General features: G+C 44.3%; 2 protein-coding genes across 2 annotated transcripts in view; both read right to left on the bottom strand.

The window, feature by feature from the left end:
- The window catches only part of LOC114603433 (uncharacterized), a 124,715-nt gene that overhangs the window by 42,521 nt on the left and 66,545 nt on the right, over positions 1 to 15,649 (bottom strand). The gene's annotated exons all lie outside the window — the stretch shown is intronic.
- Positions 2,616 to 11,824, bottom strand: LOC114603469 (interferon-inducible GTPase 5-like). Its single transcript, XM_028742491.2, has 2 exons — positions 11,449 to 11,824; positions 2,616 to 4,123 (listed from the first exon to the last, which is right to left on the bottom strand). Exon 2 carries the CDS (start codon positions 4,120 to 4,122, stop codon positions 2,842 to 2,844), a length of 1,281 nt encoding a protein of 426 aa, XP_028598324.2. The 5' UTR covers position 4,123; positions 11,449 to 11,824; the 3' UTR covers positions 2,616 to 2,841.

Here is a 15,649-nt window from a genome sequence, read left to right as displayed (position 1 = left end):
TTCTCTTGCCAATAACGTGTCAACTACCAGCCACGCATCTTCCTGAGCTGCTACAATGGGCCGTGACCATTACGTGACCAGTGTGTTTTAACCAAAAAAGCAAAACCACACATGCAAAACCCAAGTTCACAAAATCCCTCATAGCCCAAATTGTCTGTAGGCTCTACTATCCTCAGACTGAACAGGAAGCCGACTCATGTTTTAAAGAATGCCATAACAAAAAGTTCAAAATGGCTGCAAGTCCTTAACTTTATTAATCTTGAACTTTTAACTAAAATAATTTCTAGCCTCTGTGGTTCAGGCAACTCTCCCCGGCCACCTAACCCAGAATGTCTCCCTTTGAGAGATGACCCTCTTCCTCAAACCAAGGGAGAAAAGAGGGGCTGCTGCATTAGTGTCAGCAAAGCATTTTTGAAGTAAAAGGGGAGAGGAGAGCGGGCAGTGTGACGGTTTTGCTTTGTTCAGGGGGGAAATGTATGCTCAATTTCTACGAAGCAGAAATCCAGTTTCTCATCTCAGTTCCCTTTATGACGAAATTAGCCCCCCTTCATATCAGCACAGAAAATTCAGTATTCAAAGATGAGTCTTCAGGCACATAGCATTTACCTTTCCTTTATGTAGAGGAACTTTATTGAGCACTACAGAAAATAAGATAAATGAGGTTGATAACATAAAATCATATAATACGTTAGCATTACAAATCTGAAATATTGTTAAGGCTGAGAAACCTTGACTAAACCTTAACTAAATCATAATTGCCTGAATCAGCAAGGCTAGAATTGGGCAGGTAGCAAAATATTACATAAGCCAAATGAGCTCCAAGGAAGGGGTATGTATTCCCAAATTCTCCTTTGAAGGAGGCTTTTCCCCCTACGCTTTCTCAATTATCGAAGAAAGGCAAGATTGCATTCCCCAAAATCTGCAACTTCATCATCATCATCATCATTATTATTAATTGAATTTATATACCGCCCTATACCTAGAGGTCTCAGGGCAGTTCACAGAAAACTTCATGAAAGGAAAAAACTATATGCCCAAAATACCTACACTTCAACGTCTACAGTAATTTTGATTATTGCCCACTATCATCTAACGAAACAGTTTTAGCAGCATCTAATAAAACTACATCAAAGTCAAACAATTCTCTTTTTTAAAGGCATACCTGGGTAGAAGTTACACAGAGAGGTTTCAATAGGACGTTACATCAATATGACAAATGTGTCTAGTTTACATCTGAGCATACTTTAAATGTATCAGTTAAAAATAGCATTCACTATGGACATGACATGTTTAATGAATCTCTAAGGGTGGGATGATTAAACCTGGCCAATTCAATTCATAAGAGTACAGTGGTGCCTCGCAAGACGAAATTAATTCGTTCCGCAAGTCTCTTTGTCTTGCGAGTTTTTCGTCTTGCGATGCACGGTTTCCCATAGGAATGCATTGAAAATCAATTAATGCGTTCCTAGGGAAACCGCCTTCAGACCAGGTCCGGGGACAGTCTGTCCCCTGACCTCTTCTGAAGGCTGGGGGGGGGGCAAAAGTCTTTGCTCCCCCCCGCCTACCTTCAAAAGCCCTCCGGGACAGCGGAGAAATGCGCTGCGTTTCTCCGCTCTCCTGGGAAGGCAGGCAGGGGGGAGCAAAGACTTTTGCCCCCTGCTGGCCTTCAGAAGAGGTCCAGGACCTCTTCTGAAGGCTGGCGGGGGGCGAAAGTCTTTGCTCCCCCCCTGCCTTCAAAAGCTGTCCGCCCAGGCTTAGCGGACCTCTCCGCAAGCAGCGGCAGCGCTGCCGCTGCTTGTGGAGAGATGCCGGCATGCCGAAGCCTGGGCGCGCCGAGATCAGCGCGCCCAGGCTTCGCGGACCTCTCCGCAAGCAGCGGCAGCGCTGCCGCTGCTTGCGGAGAGATGCCGGCATGCCAAAGCCTGGGCGCGCCGAGATCAGCACGCCCAGGCTTCGCGGACCTCTCCGCAAGCAGCGGCAGCGCTGCCGCTGCTTGCGGAGAGATGCCGGCATGCCAAAGCCTGGGCGCGCCAAGATCAGCGCGCCCAGGCTTCGCGGACCTCTCCGCAAGCAGCGGCAGCGCTACCGCTGCTTGCGGAGAGTTGCTGGCATGCCGAAGCCGGGCGGCGGGGGGAGGCGTTCCCGCCCGCCGCCCGGCATCGGGGCATGGTCCGGGGCTTTTAAATTGCCCCGGAACAGCGGAGAAGTCCCCCGCTGTCCCGGGGCTTTTTAAAATGCTGGCGGGTGACAGCGGAGGCTTCGCTCCCGCCCGCCAGCATTTTAAGATCGCCCCGGACAGCGGAGAAGTCCCCCGCTGTCCCGGGGCTTTTTAAAATGCTGGCGGGCGACAGCGGAGGCTTCGCTCCCGCCCGCCAGCATTTTAAGATCGCCCCGGACAGCGGAGAAGTCCCCCGCTGTCCCGGGGCTTTTAAAAATGCTGGCGGGCGACAGCGGAGGCGCTTCCCCGCTGTCCCGGAGATTTCCCTATGGGCTTTCGTCTTGCGAAGCAAGCCCATAGGGAAATTTGTCTTGCGAAGCGCCTCCAAAACGGAAAACCCTTTCGTCTAGCGGGTTTTCCGTCTTGCGAGGCGTTTGTCTTGCGGGGTACCACTGTATTGGGTTCCATACAGGAAATGGGGAGCAGTGGTGTACCTGTCTGGCACACTTGTCTCCAAAGGACTTTACAAAAATTGTTGCTTTTTATTCCTATTTTTTAAAGCTTGATTGTGTTGTATTGCAGTAAGGCAAGTCAGCTATAGGGTCTGCTCCATTGTCTCTAGAAGCAGCCAAAATGAGAATGAAAAAGGGAATGTTTGGCATCGCAGCAGCAGCAGTTCCTACTTACTTCACCTTGGGTTGCATCAAGTCCTGTGCCTGCCTGGGTGCTCTGCCTGGGGCTCTGGGTTCCAGGGCTTTCTTTCGAACCCTATCAGCATCCTCAGCTAGATTATCCAGGAAGCTTGACAGCATCCAATAAGTGGCGGCAAAAGACACCCCTGCTGCTACCAAGCTTCTAACTATGGAAGGCGGGAAAATTTCTTTTGCATAATTGGTTATTAGCTTTATAACCAGATCGATGGTAATTTCTTTCTCCTGAGGAGACTTCATCACGGCCTTCAGTTCCTCAACAGGCTTCCTGGCCAATCTGGCCCGCCTAGCTAAGGAGCCATCATCCAGCTCAAACATCTTGTAGAAGGCAACCATGGACCCAAGCAAGAGGGCAGTATCACAAGCCAGAGGAAGGTTTGGAAGGGGAATAGCATTGATGCCAGCAGACGCCAGGGATATTTTCCACAGGTGGCTCTTCAGCGCAGATTTCTTCTTTTCCTTGAATTCAGGGGAAAACATGGGAAGGCTGAGCAGGAATGCAAGTCTCTTCAGGCTGGGCAGATCTTTCTCCAACATCTCCACCAGTTGAGGGAAGTCATACTTGTCAAGGTGCCAGGAGGAGATCAAAAAGACTTGAGGGATGGTGTTCCTGAAGCACTTCCTAAGCTGCTTCTTGAAGTCATCCCTCATCTTTTCAAGGACTTCCTCTGCATTGAAGGTATTTGGGTAAGACCTTTCCATGTTGGATAGATCTGAATCTACTTTGGAGCGCACAAAATAACACTTCTTCTCCATCTTCTGGATCGCCTGAGCTAGGTCAATGTGGTTGGATCGGAATCTCTCTGAGCCAACAATAATAAAGAAGTCATAGCGGGGGAAATCCACCTTCTTAAGGTAACTAACTGGTGAAAAATCTGGGGATCCAATTCCTGGCAGGTCCCAGATTTTCACTTTGGGATACTTAGAATGGGTATAAACATTTGGATACACTGTAGTTTCTGTCACTCCTACAGGGGCAGCACCATCATCTTCTGCCTTCAGGCCTCGGAGAGCATTGATGAGGGCTGATTTCCCAGAGCCCGTCTCTCCAGTGATGGCAATGTCAAGCTCAGTGTTTTCCAACTCCTCCAGCTCCTCTTTTATCTCAAAAGCTGCTTCCTTTATCCCACCATCACTGAAAGCCTCCATAAACTCCTCATGTATCTTGATTGCTATATTGTAAGCTGTCTTGGAGTTGAAATTCAAGTCTATATTTTTCAATCTCAGGAAAAGTTTTTCTGCATATGAATTCATCCTGGAAGAAAAAGGAAGAGCTCAGAAAGCTTGGTCAATACTATTGGCCCATCTAGCTGGGAAACTCAGTGATGATTTACACTCAGCTCAAATATAAATATTCTCTGCTCAGCAAGAAAAAGTTTGAATTTTGATACTGTGGGCATTTCTACAAGGAATTCCTTTTGTACTCGGTGTTGCTCTTAAATTTACATTCTTCTCAGTGTCCACACAACAGCATCATTATCAAAATGCCATTTTATATTTCACACACCCCATTGAATCCAGACTTTCAATTTCCTTGCTTTTTCAGTTTTTGTTTTTACATGTTGAGTTTTGCGCAGAAACTGTAAATTCAGATTAAATGCCAAGAAAACATTGGAATTTTGATGAGGACATTGTCATGTAGACACTCAAAAACATCCATGTATGGATGTAGAAAGAAGTCCTCAATAAACTGTGGTGTGGAAGCTTCCTACCAGAAGTGGTTCACTGTCACAGGACTGCCAGGGAATGCCTTTGAGGAGCGGGAACAGGCAGAGGGAGACAGAGAGCAAGTGATGGATGGGGAAGAGGGAGAGATCCCAGAGGCGGAACGGCTCTCTGATTCTGAAGCAGAGTCCCAGCACCACACAGGAAGAGACGGAGAGACGGTCCCTGTGCTGTCTACACAGGAGAGTAGGGGGTTAAAACACAGGGAGGAGAGACGTCCCATGAAACTTCCCCGCCTTTTCTGTTGGAGGAGAAGCCGGAGAAGACCACTCCCCAAATCTGAATCGGACGATGACTGACAAATATGACCTGTTGGACATATGGGGGCTATGAAATCCAATGGAGAGAGACTTCACTTTCTTCTCAAATACAAATCAATCATTTTTGAGAACTGATTATTTATGAATATCCAGAGACTTGGTTCCTAGGGTTACTAAAACTGAAATTTGCCCTAAGACTTGCTCTGATCACAATGCAGTTTTTTTTTGAGATGAAATTATATCTGCAGGGTTCCTTCAGATGGAGGATGAATGATGAGTTGTTGAGGAATGAACAGGTGATTAGTAAGGCCCAGAAGACTCTAACAGATTATTTTGAAATAAATATGAGCACAGAAGTGGAAACAAGAGTCATTTGGGACGCAAGTAAGGCTGTAATGAGAGGTTTCCTCATACAACAAAATTCGATAAAGAAAAAGATACAGAATGAGAAAAAAGAAAAAATCCTGTCTCAAATAAAAGATAAAGAGAAGAGCCTAAGATCAACGCCTAAGAATCAACAGATTCAAAAAGAAATTAAAGCTTTGCAGATCCAATTTTCTCAAATTATTAATCAAGAAATAGAATGGGAAATAAAAATGATGAAACACAGAAATTTTGAATCTGCAAATAAAAGTGGAAAATTGTTGGCTTGGCAATTAAAAAAGAGACAGAAACAAAGTACCATTACAAATATTGTATCTGATGGAAAATCTGTGGAAAACCCTGCAGATATAAGAAAATGTTTTCAGAAATATTTCAAACAGCTGTATAAAAAAGGTAAAGAAGATAAAGACAAAATTGAGCAATTTCTTAAAGCAAATGAAATGCAAAAAAATCCCGAGGATAAAATGATCCTACCTAATGGTATGATTACAAGACAGGAGGTTGAGATAGCAATAAACCAGATGCAGTTAGGCAAAGCCCCAGGACCCGAACAGTCTTTCTGCAAAATATTATAAAACTTTGAAAGATTGGTTAATTCAGCCATTAGCAGATGTGTGAAATAAAATTTTAAGAGGGGACAAAGTACCCGAAACCTGGAAAGATGCTTTTATAACCCTGATTCCAAAACCAGATCAAGATAGATCCGACATGAAAAATTATAGACCGATCTCATTACTTAATGTGGATTACAACATTTTTGCAAATATATTGGCCAACAGATTGAAAAAGGTTCTATCAGGTTATATTCATAAGGATCAGGCAGGTTTTTTGCCTGGGAGACATATGAAAGATAATATTAGGAACATAATTGATGTATTAGAAAGGCTGGAAGCTAAAATAAATTGTTAAGCAATATTCATGTTTATAGATGCTGTAAAGGCCTTTGACAATGTTTCCAGGTTATTTATGGAAAAAAATCTGGAAAGAATAGAGGTTGGACAGGAATTTTTAAACGGTATTAATGCGATCTATTTTGAACAAAAAGCAAAAATTATAGTCAATAATGTGGTATCAGAAGAAATAAGAATTGAGAAAGGAACTAGGCAAGGGTGCCCACTTTCCCCTCTGCTATTTATTTTGGTTCTGGAGGTTCTGCTAAATATGTTAAGGAAAGAGGAGGATGTAAAAGGAATTGTAGTAGGATCCAAGCAATATAAATTAAAAGCCTTTGCTGACGACCTAGTATTAACTTTACAGGACCCAGAAACTAGTGCAATAAAAGCACTGGAACTGATACAGGAGTTTGGGCAGGTAGCAGGATTTAAATTAAAGAAGAGCAAAACCAAAGTTTTGGGGGGAAATTTAGATAATGAGGAAAGAAAAATTCTCTTAGAAAAGACAGGCCTTGCTTTTGTGAAAAAAGTTAAGTATTTGGGTGTGAACTTATCGGTGAAAAATTTGAATTTATATAAAGATAATTATGAAAAATTATGGAATGAAATCAAGAGAGATCTTGAGATATGGTCAAATTTAAAACTTTCATTGATGGGCCTAATATCGGTGGTTAAGATGAATGTATTGCCAAAGATGTTGTTTTTATTCCAAGCTTTACCAATTATTGATAATGTTAATTGTTTTAAAGAATGGCAGAAGGCGCTATCTAAATTTATCTGGCCGGGGGGGAAACCCAGAATTAAATATAAATTACTTACAGATGTAAAAGAAAGAGGGGGATTTTCCCTGCCAGATTAAAGATATACTTTGAAGCTGCTGCCTTCTGCTGGATTAAGGACTGGATTCAATTAGAAAATGAAGATGTTTTAGATTTGGAAGGACTGGACAATTGATTTGGATGGCATGCATATTTATGGTATGACAAGTTAGAGGTCCACAGTGGTTTTAAGAATCATATAATCAGAAAGGCATTATACAATGTATGGATTAGGTATAAAGATCTTCTAGTAAGAAAAACACCCAAGTGGATTTCACCAATGGGAGCACAGGCCCCCAAAAAGTTAAATATGGAAAATAAATGGTTGAGGTATTCGGATTTATTCCTAGAAGATCATGAAGGCTTTAAACTAAAACCATTTGAACAAATTAAAGAGAAAGTGAATTGGTTACAATATCACCAAATTAATGAATTATATAAGATTGATAGGAGAAATGGTTTTGCAACAGAAAAATCCAGACTGGAAACGGAGTTGTTAGACACTAAAGTTAAGAATATGTCTAAAATGTACAATCTGTTGTTGGAGTGGCATACAAAGGATGAACAAGTTAAATCGGTAATGATTGATCGGGCAAGAGACGTAGGACATAACATAATGTTGGAGGACTGGGAGAGGTTATGGAAGAAAGGGGTTAAGTTTACTGCATGTACGATGTTAAAGGAAAATATTATGAAAATGATGTATAGGTGGTACTTAACCCCAGTAAAACTAGCAAAGATTTATCACAATCGTGATAATCTTTGCTGGAAATGTAAAGAAAATGAAGGCACCATTTTTCATATGTGGTGGACCTGCCCCAAGGTGAAAGACTTCTGGGAGATATATAATGAATTGAAAAAAATGTTGAGATATACATTTATTAAGAAACCAGAGGCCTTTCTTCTTGGGATAACAGGCCTGGAATTGCCCAAGAGAGATGTTAAATTATTTTTGTATGCCACGACGGCTGCTCGAATTTTACTAGCTAAGAACTGGAAAATACAAGAATTACCAACTGTGGAAGATTGGCAGGTGAAGATGATGGATTTCTTGGAGCTAGCTGACCTGACTGGAAGAATCCGTGACCAAAAAGAAGAGGAATACTAAGAAGACTGGAAGAAATTTAAAGACTATTTGAATAAATATTGTAACATAAAAAATTAGAAATCACTTGAAAGTACCAAATAGGCCTAGGATTAAAATAGGATTTATTAAATAAATGGGGTTTAGAAAGTAAGAAAAGTGAATAAGTTAGATAATAACTAGAAATATTTTGGTTTAAGAATGATATTGGAAAGCTGTTACATAGAGATACAAGGAAATTCAGAAGGAAGGGAATGGAGGAAGTCAACCAATATGTAAATAAGTATGGGCTTTTAAAAGATTAAGTTCACTCTTATTGTTTATTTCTTATATGGTGGTGGATAAGAGGTTTATTCTGCTGTGTGTGGGGGGGTTTCTCCTTCTTTTTGGATGCACTTTTTATTTTATTTTCTTCTTCCTTTCTGTGTTATTTGTTCTGTTATGTGGTTTAATTGCAGAAAACTTAATAAAAAAAAAATTTAAACTTTTTTTTGAATGGTGATGTCCATTAACTTGGGGGGCCTGGTCCCCTCAAGTATTTTCTGGGGGGAGAAGCCCACTCGGCCCCTAGGAGTTGGCTACTATGATTCTAGGATTGGGAGCTAGATGAAATGCTATAATTGGGTCCCTTCTAAGCCTGTGGTTTCATAACTGTAAGGCTGAATTTTGTAGTAGAAGGAACTGCTGAAGTGGTCAAAGTGGTCTGACCAAGTTCATGGACCTGGACAAGTCTGTTAGGCATCTATTTGCATGTCTAAAGTGTTGGTGAACTACAGATGTGTTGCCATAGAAATGACTAGCTAGTGATGCTTCAAGAAGGAGAGGGTGAGCTTTCCCACATCCACTGGCTGGATGCCACCTCACCAGGGACTAGGGCTAGCCTTTGTCTAGTCTCATCTGGAGCTGGGAAGACAAGGACCAGACTTGCTGTCAGTGCTGAAACCCTGCAAGAAAACTTTTGGGGAATTAACATCTGTTGGAGTGTGTCAGAGCTGCCCGAGGTCCCAGCTCACAAAGGACCAACGCCAGTTCGTTGTTATATACAAAGTCTTTATTGAAGTTCAGTTTCGCTTTCACAACCGCAGCGTGCAGCTCTACGTCTGAAACTCTAGACCGCTGAAGCTCCGTCTGAATCTCCTCCCCCCATACACCAGTTTAAGACTCTAGCCTTGCTCCACCTCTTCCTTTGCTCTTTCCTCCTCTGGGTCCGCCTGTCCGCTGGGGTCTTGCCCTTCCTAGACTCTTCTGACGCTGAGTCCCCTGAGTCTTCCCCCTGCCTCCGGCGGGCTTTAGGACCTGGTTCCCAATCCGGGTTTTCTGCTGTCCCACGCGCCTGTACATTCGAACTTGGCGCGCGCGCCCAGCCGGCAACCTTCCTCCTGACCGTTACACTGCTCCTGTCACTGCTTCCCCCTTCGGGGAGGCTAGCTGGACCTGACCTCCCCTCCGTTCCCCCACTCTCCGATAGAGGCGTGGTCAGCCCTGATTCATCTTCTCCCCCTGCTGGAGGAGACGCTGGCCCTGACACATGGGACTCTTCCCCCCCACTACGCTCTGGTGGGGAAGCTGGTCCTGATCTCCCGCTGCTGCTTTGGGAGTCCCCGCTGGCCCCTTGTTTCTGGTGTGTCCCCCCTGGGACCCCCCTTGCCCTGACCATCGGCGCCTCCTTCTGGGAATCTCCTGATTCGCTGGAGAAGCTCATGGAATCTCTCGGGTCACTGTCATACTCCCCTACGCTGCCCTCAGATTCTTCCCCTTCGCTCTCCATTTCCTCTCTCCCCTGTGCCTCCGTCCCTGAGCCCCTGACAGAGTGTTACTGCTGTGAGACCTTTCAGCTTGTGCTGAGGTGATGGGCGGGTGTGCACACACACAGCACCATATATCAAAAAGACACCACCGTTTCCAGTGACCTTCATTCCAAGCAAAAACTAGATTGTGCATGCATTTGGGGTGATGCCAGTGGAGCAGTTCATGTGTATAACAGCCAGTCATTGTTCACTTTTGCCAAGTTTCATCGGCAATTGGGGGGGGAGAGGCTTCAGATAACTGTTAACCTCTTCTGTCCAGCCTCTTTATATGCACTCCAGCTCTTCACCAGTCAGCTCAACAGCCCAGGCAAAGGAGAGTTTGTAACTTTCCCTCCCCATCCCATGATTCTGATGATAATCCCTCTCCTCCCAGTGCTGCTATTAATCTTCGGGGAAAGCTTCAGAGCAGCAGGAGATCAAACCTCATTGGGATCACAAGCCTGCCAGCCTGCCACTGAACCAGCTTTGTCCTTCTCAGTCAGGCCGAGATGCATCCCATAACAGAGAACGTAGGGTAGATCCACACCACACATTTATAGCAGGTTCAAAACACATTTAAAGCACACGACTTCCTCCCAAAGGATATTGGGAATGGTAGTTCCTCAAACACATATAAAAGTTTAGCACCCGTAAACTACAGGATTCTTTGGGGGAAGCCATGTGCTTTAAATGTATGGGGAATGTGCTTTAAATAGGCAAATGTAAGAGTGTGGGCAGGGTGAAGAGCAAATCTGTTAACAGGACAAAAGGTGTTGATGGACCATCAGAGAGGGGAGACAGATGTTACCAAAGTGATGGGGGTGTTTACAGTGGCAGGAAATGAAGAGTTTTGAGGAAGTGTTGCTGGGAGGAAGAAGGAGGAAGAAAGACTGGGATCCATCTTGGGCAGACTGGCTGCAGGCTGACTGGGAGAAATGCCCTGGGGCTGCACTACTGTAGGGGAACAAATCCCTCTTGAAAAGAGCATGCTGTAAGATCTGGACTCCCTCCGTGCAGACTGAAAATAGGATGAATAGGTGAATAAAGCATATTTCTTAAAATCTCTGCCGTGTCTCAGTTCTCCAAAGGACGACAGACCCTGGGTGCATGCCAGGAACCCCACAGGCTCTTGCCACTGCTCGGCAGAGAGAGAGGGAGGTCTTCTAACTTTGCTTCAGAAGCATGCCATTTGCACCCCTCAGACTGCTTTTGTCCACCTGCCTAGTCTTATGAGGCTCACAATGTACCTTTCCACTGATCAGCCATCTTGTAGGTGGGAGAAGGGGAGGTTCCAGATAGTTTGCCTAGTTTCATGGGCAATCGGGGATGGTGGGCTTCAGATAACTGTTAACCTCTGCTGTCTAGCCTCCTTTTAAACACTCTCAGATACTCCCCAGTCAACTCAACAGGACAGAAAGGATTTGCAGGCAGAGGACAGTTTGAAACGTTCCCTCCCCATCCCATGAGTCTGATGATAATCCCTCTCCCCCCAATGCTGCTGTTAAGCTTAGGGGAGAAGCTCAAGGGCAGCAGGAGCTCAAACATCATTGGGATCACAAGCCTGCCAGCTGAGCAAGGGGAAAGGAGGCTGGGAGGGAAGGACTTTGAAGGACCTCTGTTAAGACTTACTTGCTCCTTGAGATTCTTGACAAACAGACGCTTGAGGATTGGATAATTTGTCTTCTCACTTCAGCTGCTCACACTCTCTCCTGTCCTCTCTGGACTTTGTGGCAGAAGAGCTAGAAGATCTCAAGAGACTGGTGCTTTCGTTCTTGTGAGTTGGTGCTAGCAACAGGAAATCTGTGGTCTCCCTTCAGCTAGGCTTTGAGCATAACAAACAGGTGCAGAAGAGGCTGTGGTTGCTCACTGCCTGGACCCCCTCCCTCACTCCTGTTTGGAATTTTCACATCAAAATTCCCAACTGCAGTCTACTGGGTTACAGAATGAGCTTTTCTAAGACTTTTCTCCTGAGTTTTGAAGCAGTGTGAGCTTTTGCTCCCAATCAGGACCCAGCACAGTCCAATAAATGATTTACAAGAAGGAGGATGTGCAGCAACACCATTTAGCTTTCGTTTTCTCAGAAATCACTTGTTTGAGCAGAGCTGTGTGCTGGGCGGGGAAGGCCGAGAGGAAAACTTGTAAACAGGATCTAATTTCTACTGCAATATCATAAAAACCCACAGCTACTTTCATAGGAGAGACCTATGCCATGCCATTTACAAAGTTACTTCAACACTGGTCATCTTTCAGAGACACCGTTGATGGAATCTTTCGCGGAGCTGGAGATGGCGTTTATAAGTGGTCCGTGTTTCACAAGCATACAGTAAGGCTGGTAGTACAATAGCTTTGTAAACAAGCATTTTGGTTTCCCTGCGAATGTCCGGGTCCTCAAGCACTCTGCACTTCAATCAGGAGAAAGCTGCATTTGCAGAGCTCAGGTGATGCTGGATTTCGGCATCAATGCTGGCCCTTGTGGAAAGATAACTGCCTAGGTAGGAGAAGTGATCAACATTTTCCAACGTTACACCATTGAGTTGGATTTGTGGTGCTGCAGAGGGGTTGTTTTGTACTTGTTGGTGCAGCACTTTGGTTTTTTGGATGTTGAGTGATAGGCCAAGCTTTTTGCAAGCTTCTGCAAAGATATTTAGGATGGCTTGGAGGTCATCCCCTGAGTGTGCCCACACTACGTTGTCATCAGCATACTGAAGCTCTGTGATGGAAGTTATGGTAACCTCACTCTTTGCTTTCAGACTGCTCAGATTGAAAAGTCCACAGGGCATTACGATTTACAGTGTCAAAAGCCTTAGTCAGGTCAATAAACACCATATACAGGGGTTGGTTTTGCTCTCTGCATTTTTCTTGAAGCTGTCGAGTGGTGAAAATCATGTCTGCTGTCCCCCTAGAAGGCCAAAAACCATTTTGGGATTCAGGAAGGGTCACCTTGGATATTGTTAAGAGACAGTTTGCTAAGATCCTTGCAATAATTTTGCCGGCTGCAGCCGAGAGATGCCTCGATAGTTTCCACAATCAGTTCTGTCACCTTTTTAAAAGAGATTGAGAATTTTGGCATCCCTAAAGTCTGCTGGGATCTCTTCTCTTTCCCAGATTTTTTCAATGAGCTTGTGAAGTTGTTGTGTAAGTTCAATTCCACCCACTTTGAAGATTTCGGCAGGTATCCATTAGGTCTACTGGCTTTTTGTTTTTCATTTGGGTAATAGATGTCCACAACTCTCCCAGATTTGGAGATACTGCAAGCTCATCTCTAACTTGCTTTTACGAAATTTGAGAGAGGACCTCAGCAGCTACGGGTGAGTTGCGGTTAAGGAGATGTTGGTAATATTCTTTCCAGTGCAGTGCAATAGCTTCTTTATCTTTTAGAAGTGTGATACCGTCTGCTGAGTGTAGGGGGCATATGCCATGATTTATTGGCCCATAGATGGTCTTTGTGGCTTTAAAGAAACTCTGTGCATCATGAGTGTCAGCTAAGTGCTGGATCTCTTGAGCTTTTTTTATCCACCAGATTTTTTTGTGGTTCTCTGGTTCTTCTTTGAACCTCAGCCTTAGCAATGGCATAGGTTTTTTTCTAAGCGGCACAGTTTCTATCTCTTTGCCAGATCTGAAAGGCCTTCCTTTTCTTGTCAATCATGCATTCAATCTCACTGTCATTCTCATCAAACCAATCCTGGTGTTTCTTGGTTTGGTGTGCAATAGTTTGTTCACAGGCTGCTATAATGGATGTTTTAGCTTGGTCCAGTGTTCCTCAATGTTATCAGGGAATTCTGAAAGCAGATGGTCCTTAAGAGTCGTTTGGAAGCAATCCCGCTTAATGGGATCTTGAAGGGCTTGAGTGTTCATTTTGAGCCTTGGTTTCCTTCCTTGAAGCCTGCATTGAGATATAATCTTGATAGCCATCGTGGAGTGTATTAGTCGGTGATCTGACTGGCAGTCATCAGCACTTGTCATGGCTCTGGTAAGGAGCACATCACATCAATCTTTAGCATGGACAATAGCATAGTCTAAGAGGTCCAGTGGTTTGACTGAGGATGCCTCCATGAAGTATTAAATTTATTTTTCTGTCGAAAGAGTGTGTAATAACTCTTTGGTAATAACAATGTTGTGCGCTGCACATATCGTAAAAAGTAAGATTCCGTTCTGGTTGCTGTTGCCAACTCCCTCTTTCCCAATAGTCCCAGGCCACAGAACAATATCTTGCCCAACTTTTGCATTTAAATCACCCAGGAAGATAGTTTTATCTTTCTTAGGCGTCTCTGATAGGACGGTATCCAGCTGAGAGTAAAATTTTTCTTTAATATCTTCATCGGCATCCAGTGTTGATGCATAAGCCTTATAATAGTAGCATGTTGGTTTTTGGTGAGCTTTATTTGAAGGGTTGAGAGTCGCTCATTAATGCCGGTAGGGACTTCTGACAGGAGCTTCACAAGATCGTTTTTTATAGCAAAAATAGTCTCATGGGGTTTACACTTGCCCAGCATGCTTCAGAGCAGGCCCCTCCCCCTGTGACAGCCTCTGATAACCACTTTAACCACAGAGTTAGGAGTCTACATGTGTTTCCCCTCCAAATATCATATTTGAGGGGCAACCCCTCCCAAAAAAGTTGATGTGCATTGCCCTTGTGAAAAAGTAGCAGGAACATGATTCCTGCTGGGCTTGGGGATGGAACCAAGCAGCAGAGGTAACAGGACTGTGTGCTGGGGTGCCAAGTTAAAATATGGGGGGAGGCGGGTAAACCCTGCCTCACCTCATAGATCACAAGATGTGGAGCAGCCCCCCTCCAATATTTCAATATTTCAATATCTCGGCCCCTGGGACCTGGCTCCTATAGCTGTGCGCAAGTCATTCTCGTGCTCCCCAGCTCCTCTCCCTCTTTCACCCATCGCAGCTCAGCTCTGCACGCAAAAAATGGTGCCCAGGCACTTCTGATTAGAGGCTGCTGAATCACTTTTGAGAATTGTACTTCTGTGAAGGGAATAGGGACCTCCGAACAACTCTCAGCACCTTTAACTAACTACCTAGAATTCTTTGGGGAAAGCCATAACTGGGGTATCCTAGGCATAGGGCTCCTGCTTTTACCCCACACCACCCCATATGCTTCAGTTTTTTCTGCCCTTTGGAGCCAGTCATGTGGGGATCACACTGCATCAAAACTCAGGAGAAATGGGATTACATGATACAAAGACTCCAAACAAATTCGTTCTTTTAACTGTTGGGGGAAACTTTGTTTGCATTCTCCTCCTCTGCTTTCAGGCTGGAGAAATTTCTGCTTCCTTTGCTCTCTGTCATGACCCAGCACAGCCCAAGAAATTATTTACAAGGAGGAGGAACTAGGGAGAGTCATTTAGGTCTCCTTTTCTCAGAAATCACCTGTTTGAGCAGAGCTTTGTACTGGTCAAACGTGGAGGAGAGGAAAACTTGGAAACAGGATGTACTTTCTCTTTCTAAGATTAAGCAGGATAAATAAATAAATAATCAGCAACGGAGCTGATAATATAATTTATTATAAATGCTCTGTTGCTGAGCAGTACATGATTGCACCGGTTTATTATTTTTTTATCATGTCTCAGGGTCTAAACAACTCATAGTGATAGGAGCATTCTGCCATAGGGAACTTTATTAGTGCCAGTCATTTCTGAACTCTTACCGCAGTACAGTGTGTCAAAAGATTTCAGATTAAAATTGCCACTGCTGGCACTGAGAGCGTGGGAGAAGAAATTCCTGCTGTATACGCTTCTCAGATAGCTTTGCAGATGCAGCTTCTACCTGCCTGCCTGGTCTGCACTGAGAGGGAGTCGGAGGGTGGGGGTTGCGAAGA

The sequence above is a fragment of the Podarcis muralis genome, chromosome 7 (genome assembly GCF_964188315.1).
Source record: "Podarcis muralis chromosome 7, rPodMur119.hap1.1, whole genome shotgun sequence".
NCBI classification, from domain to species: Eukaryota; Metazoa; Chordata; class Lepidosauria; order Squamata; family Lacertidae; genus Podarcis; species Podarcis muralis.
The sequence above is the reverse complement of the archived record's forward strand: the minus strand, read 5'-3'. Positions and strand labels throughout refer to the sequence as shown.

Coding starts and splice junctions, on each gene's coding strand:
- LOC114603469 (XM_028742491.2), bottom strand. CDS start 4,122: ATGAATTCATATGCAGAAAAACTTTTCCTGAGATTGAAAAATATAGAC.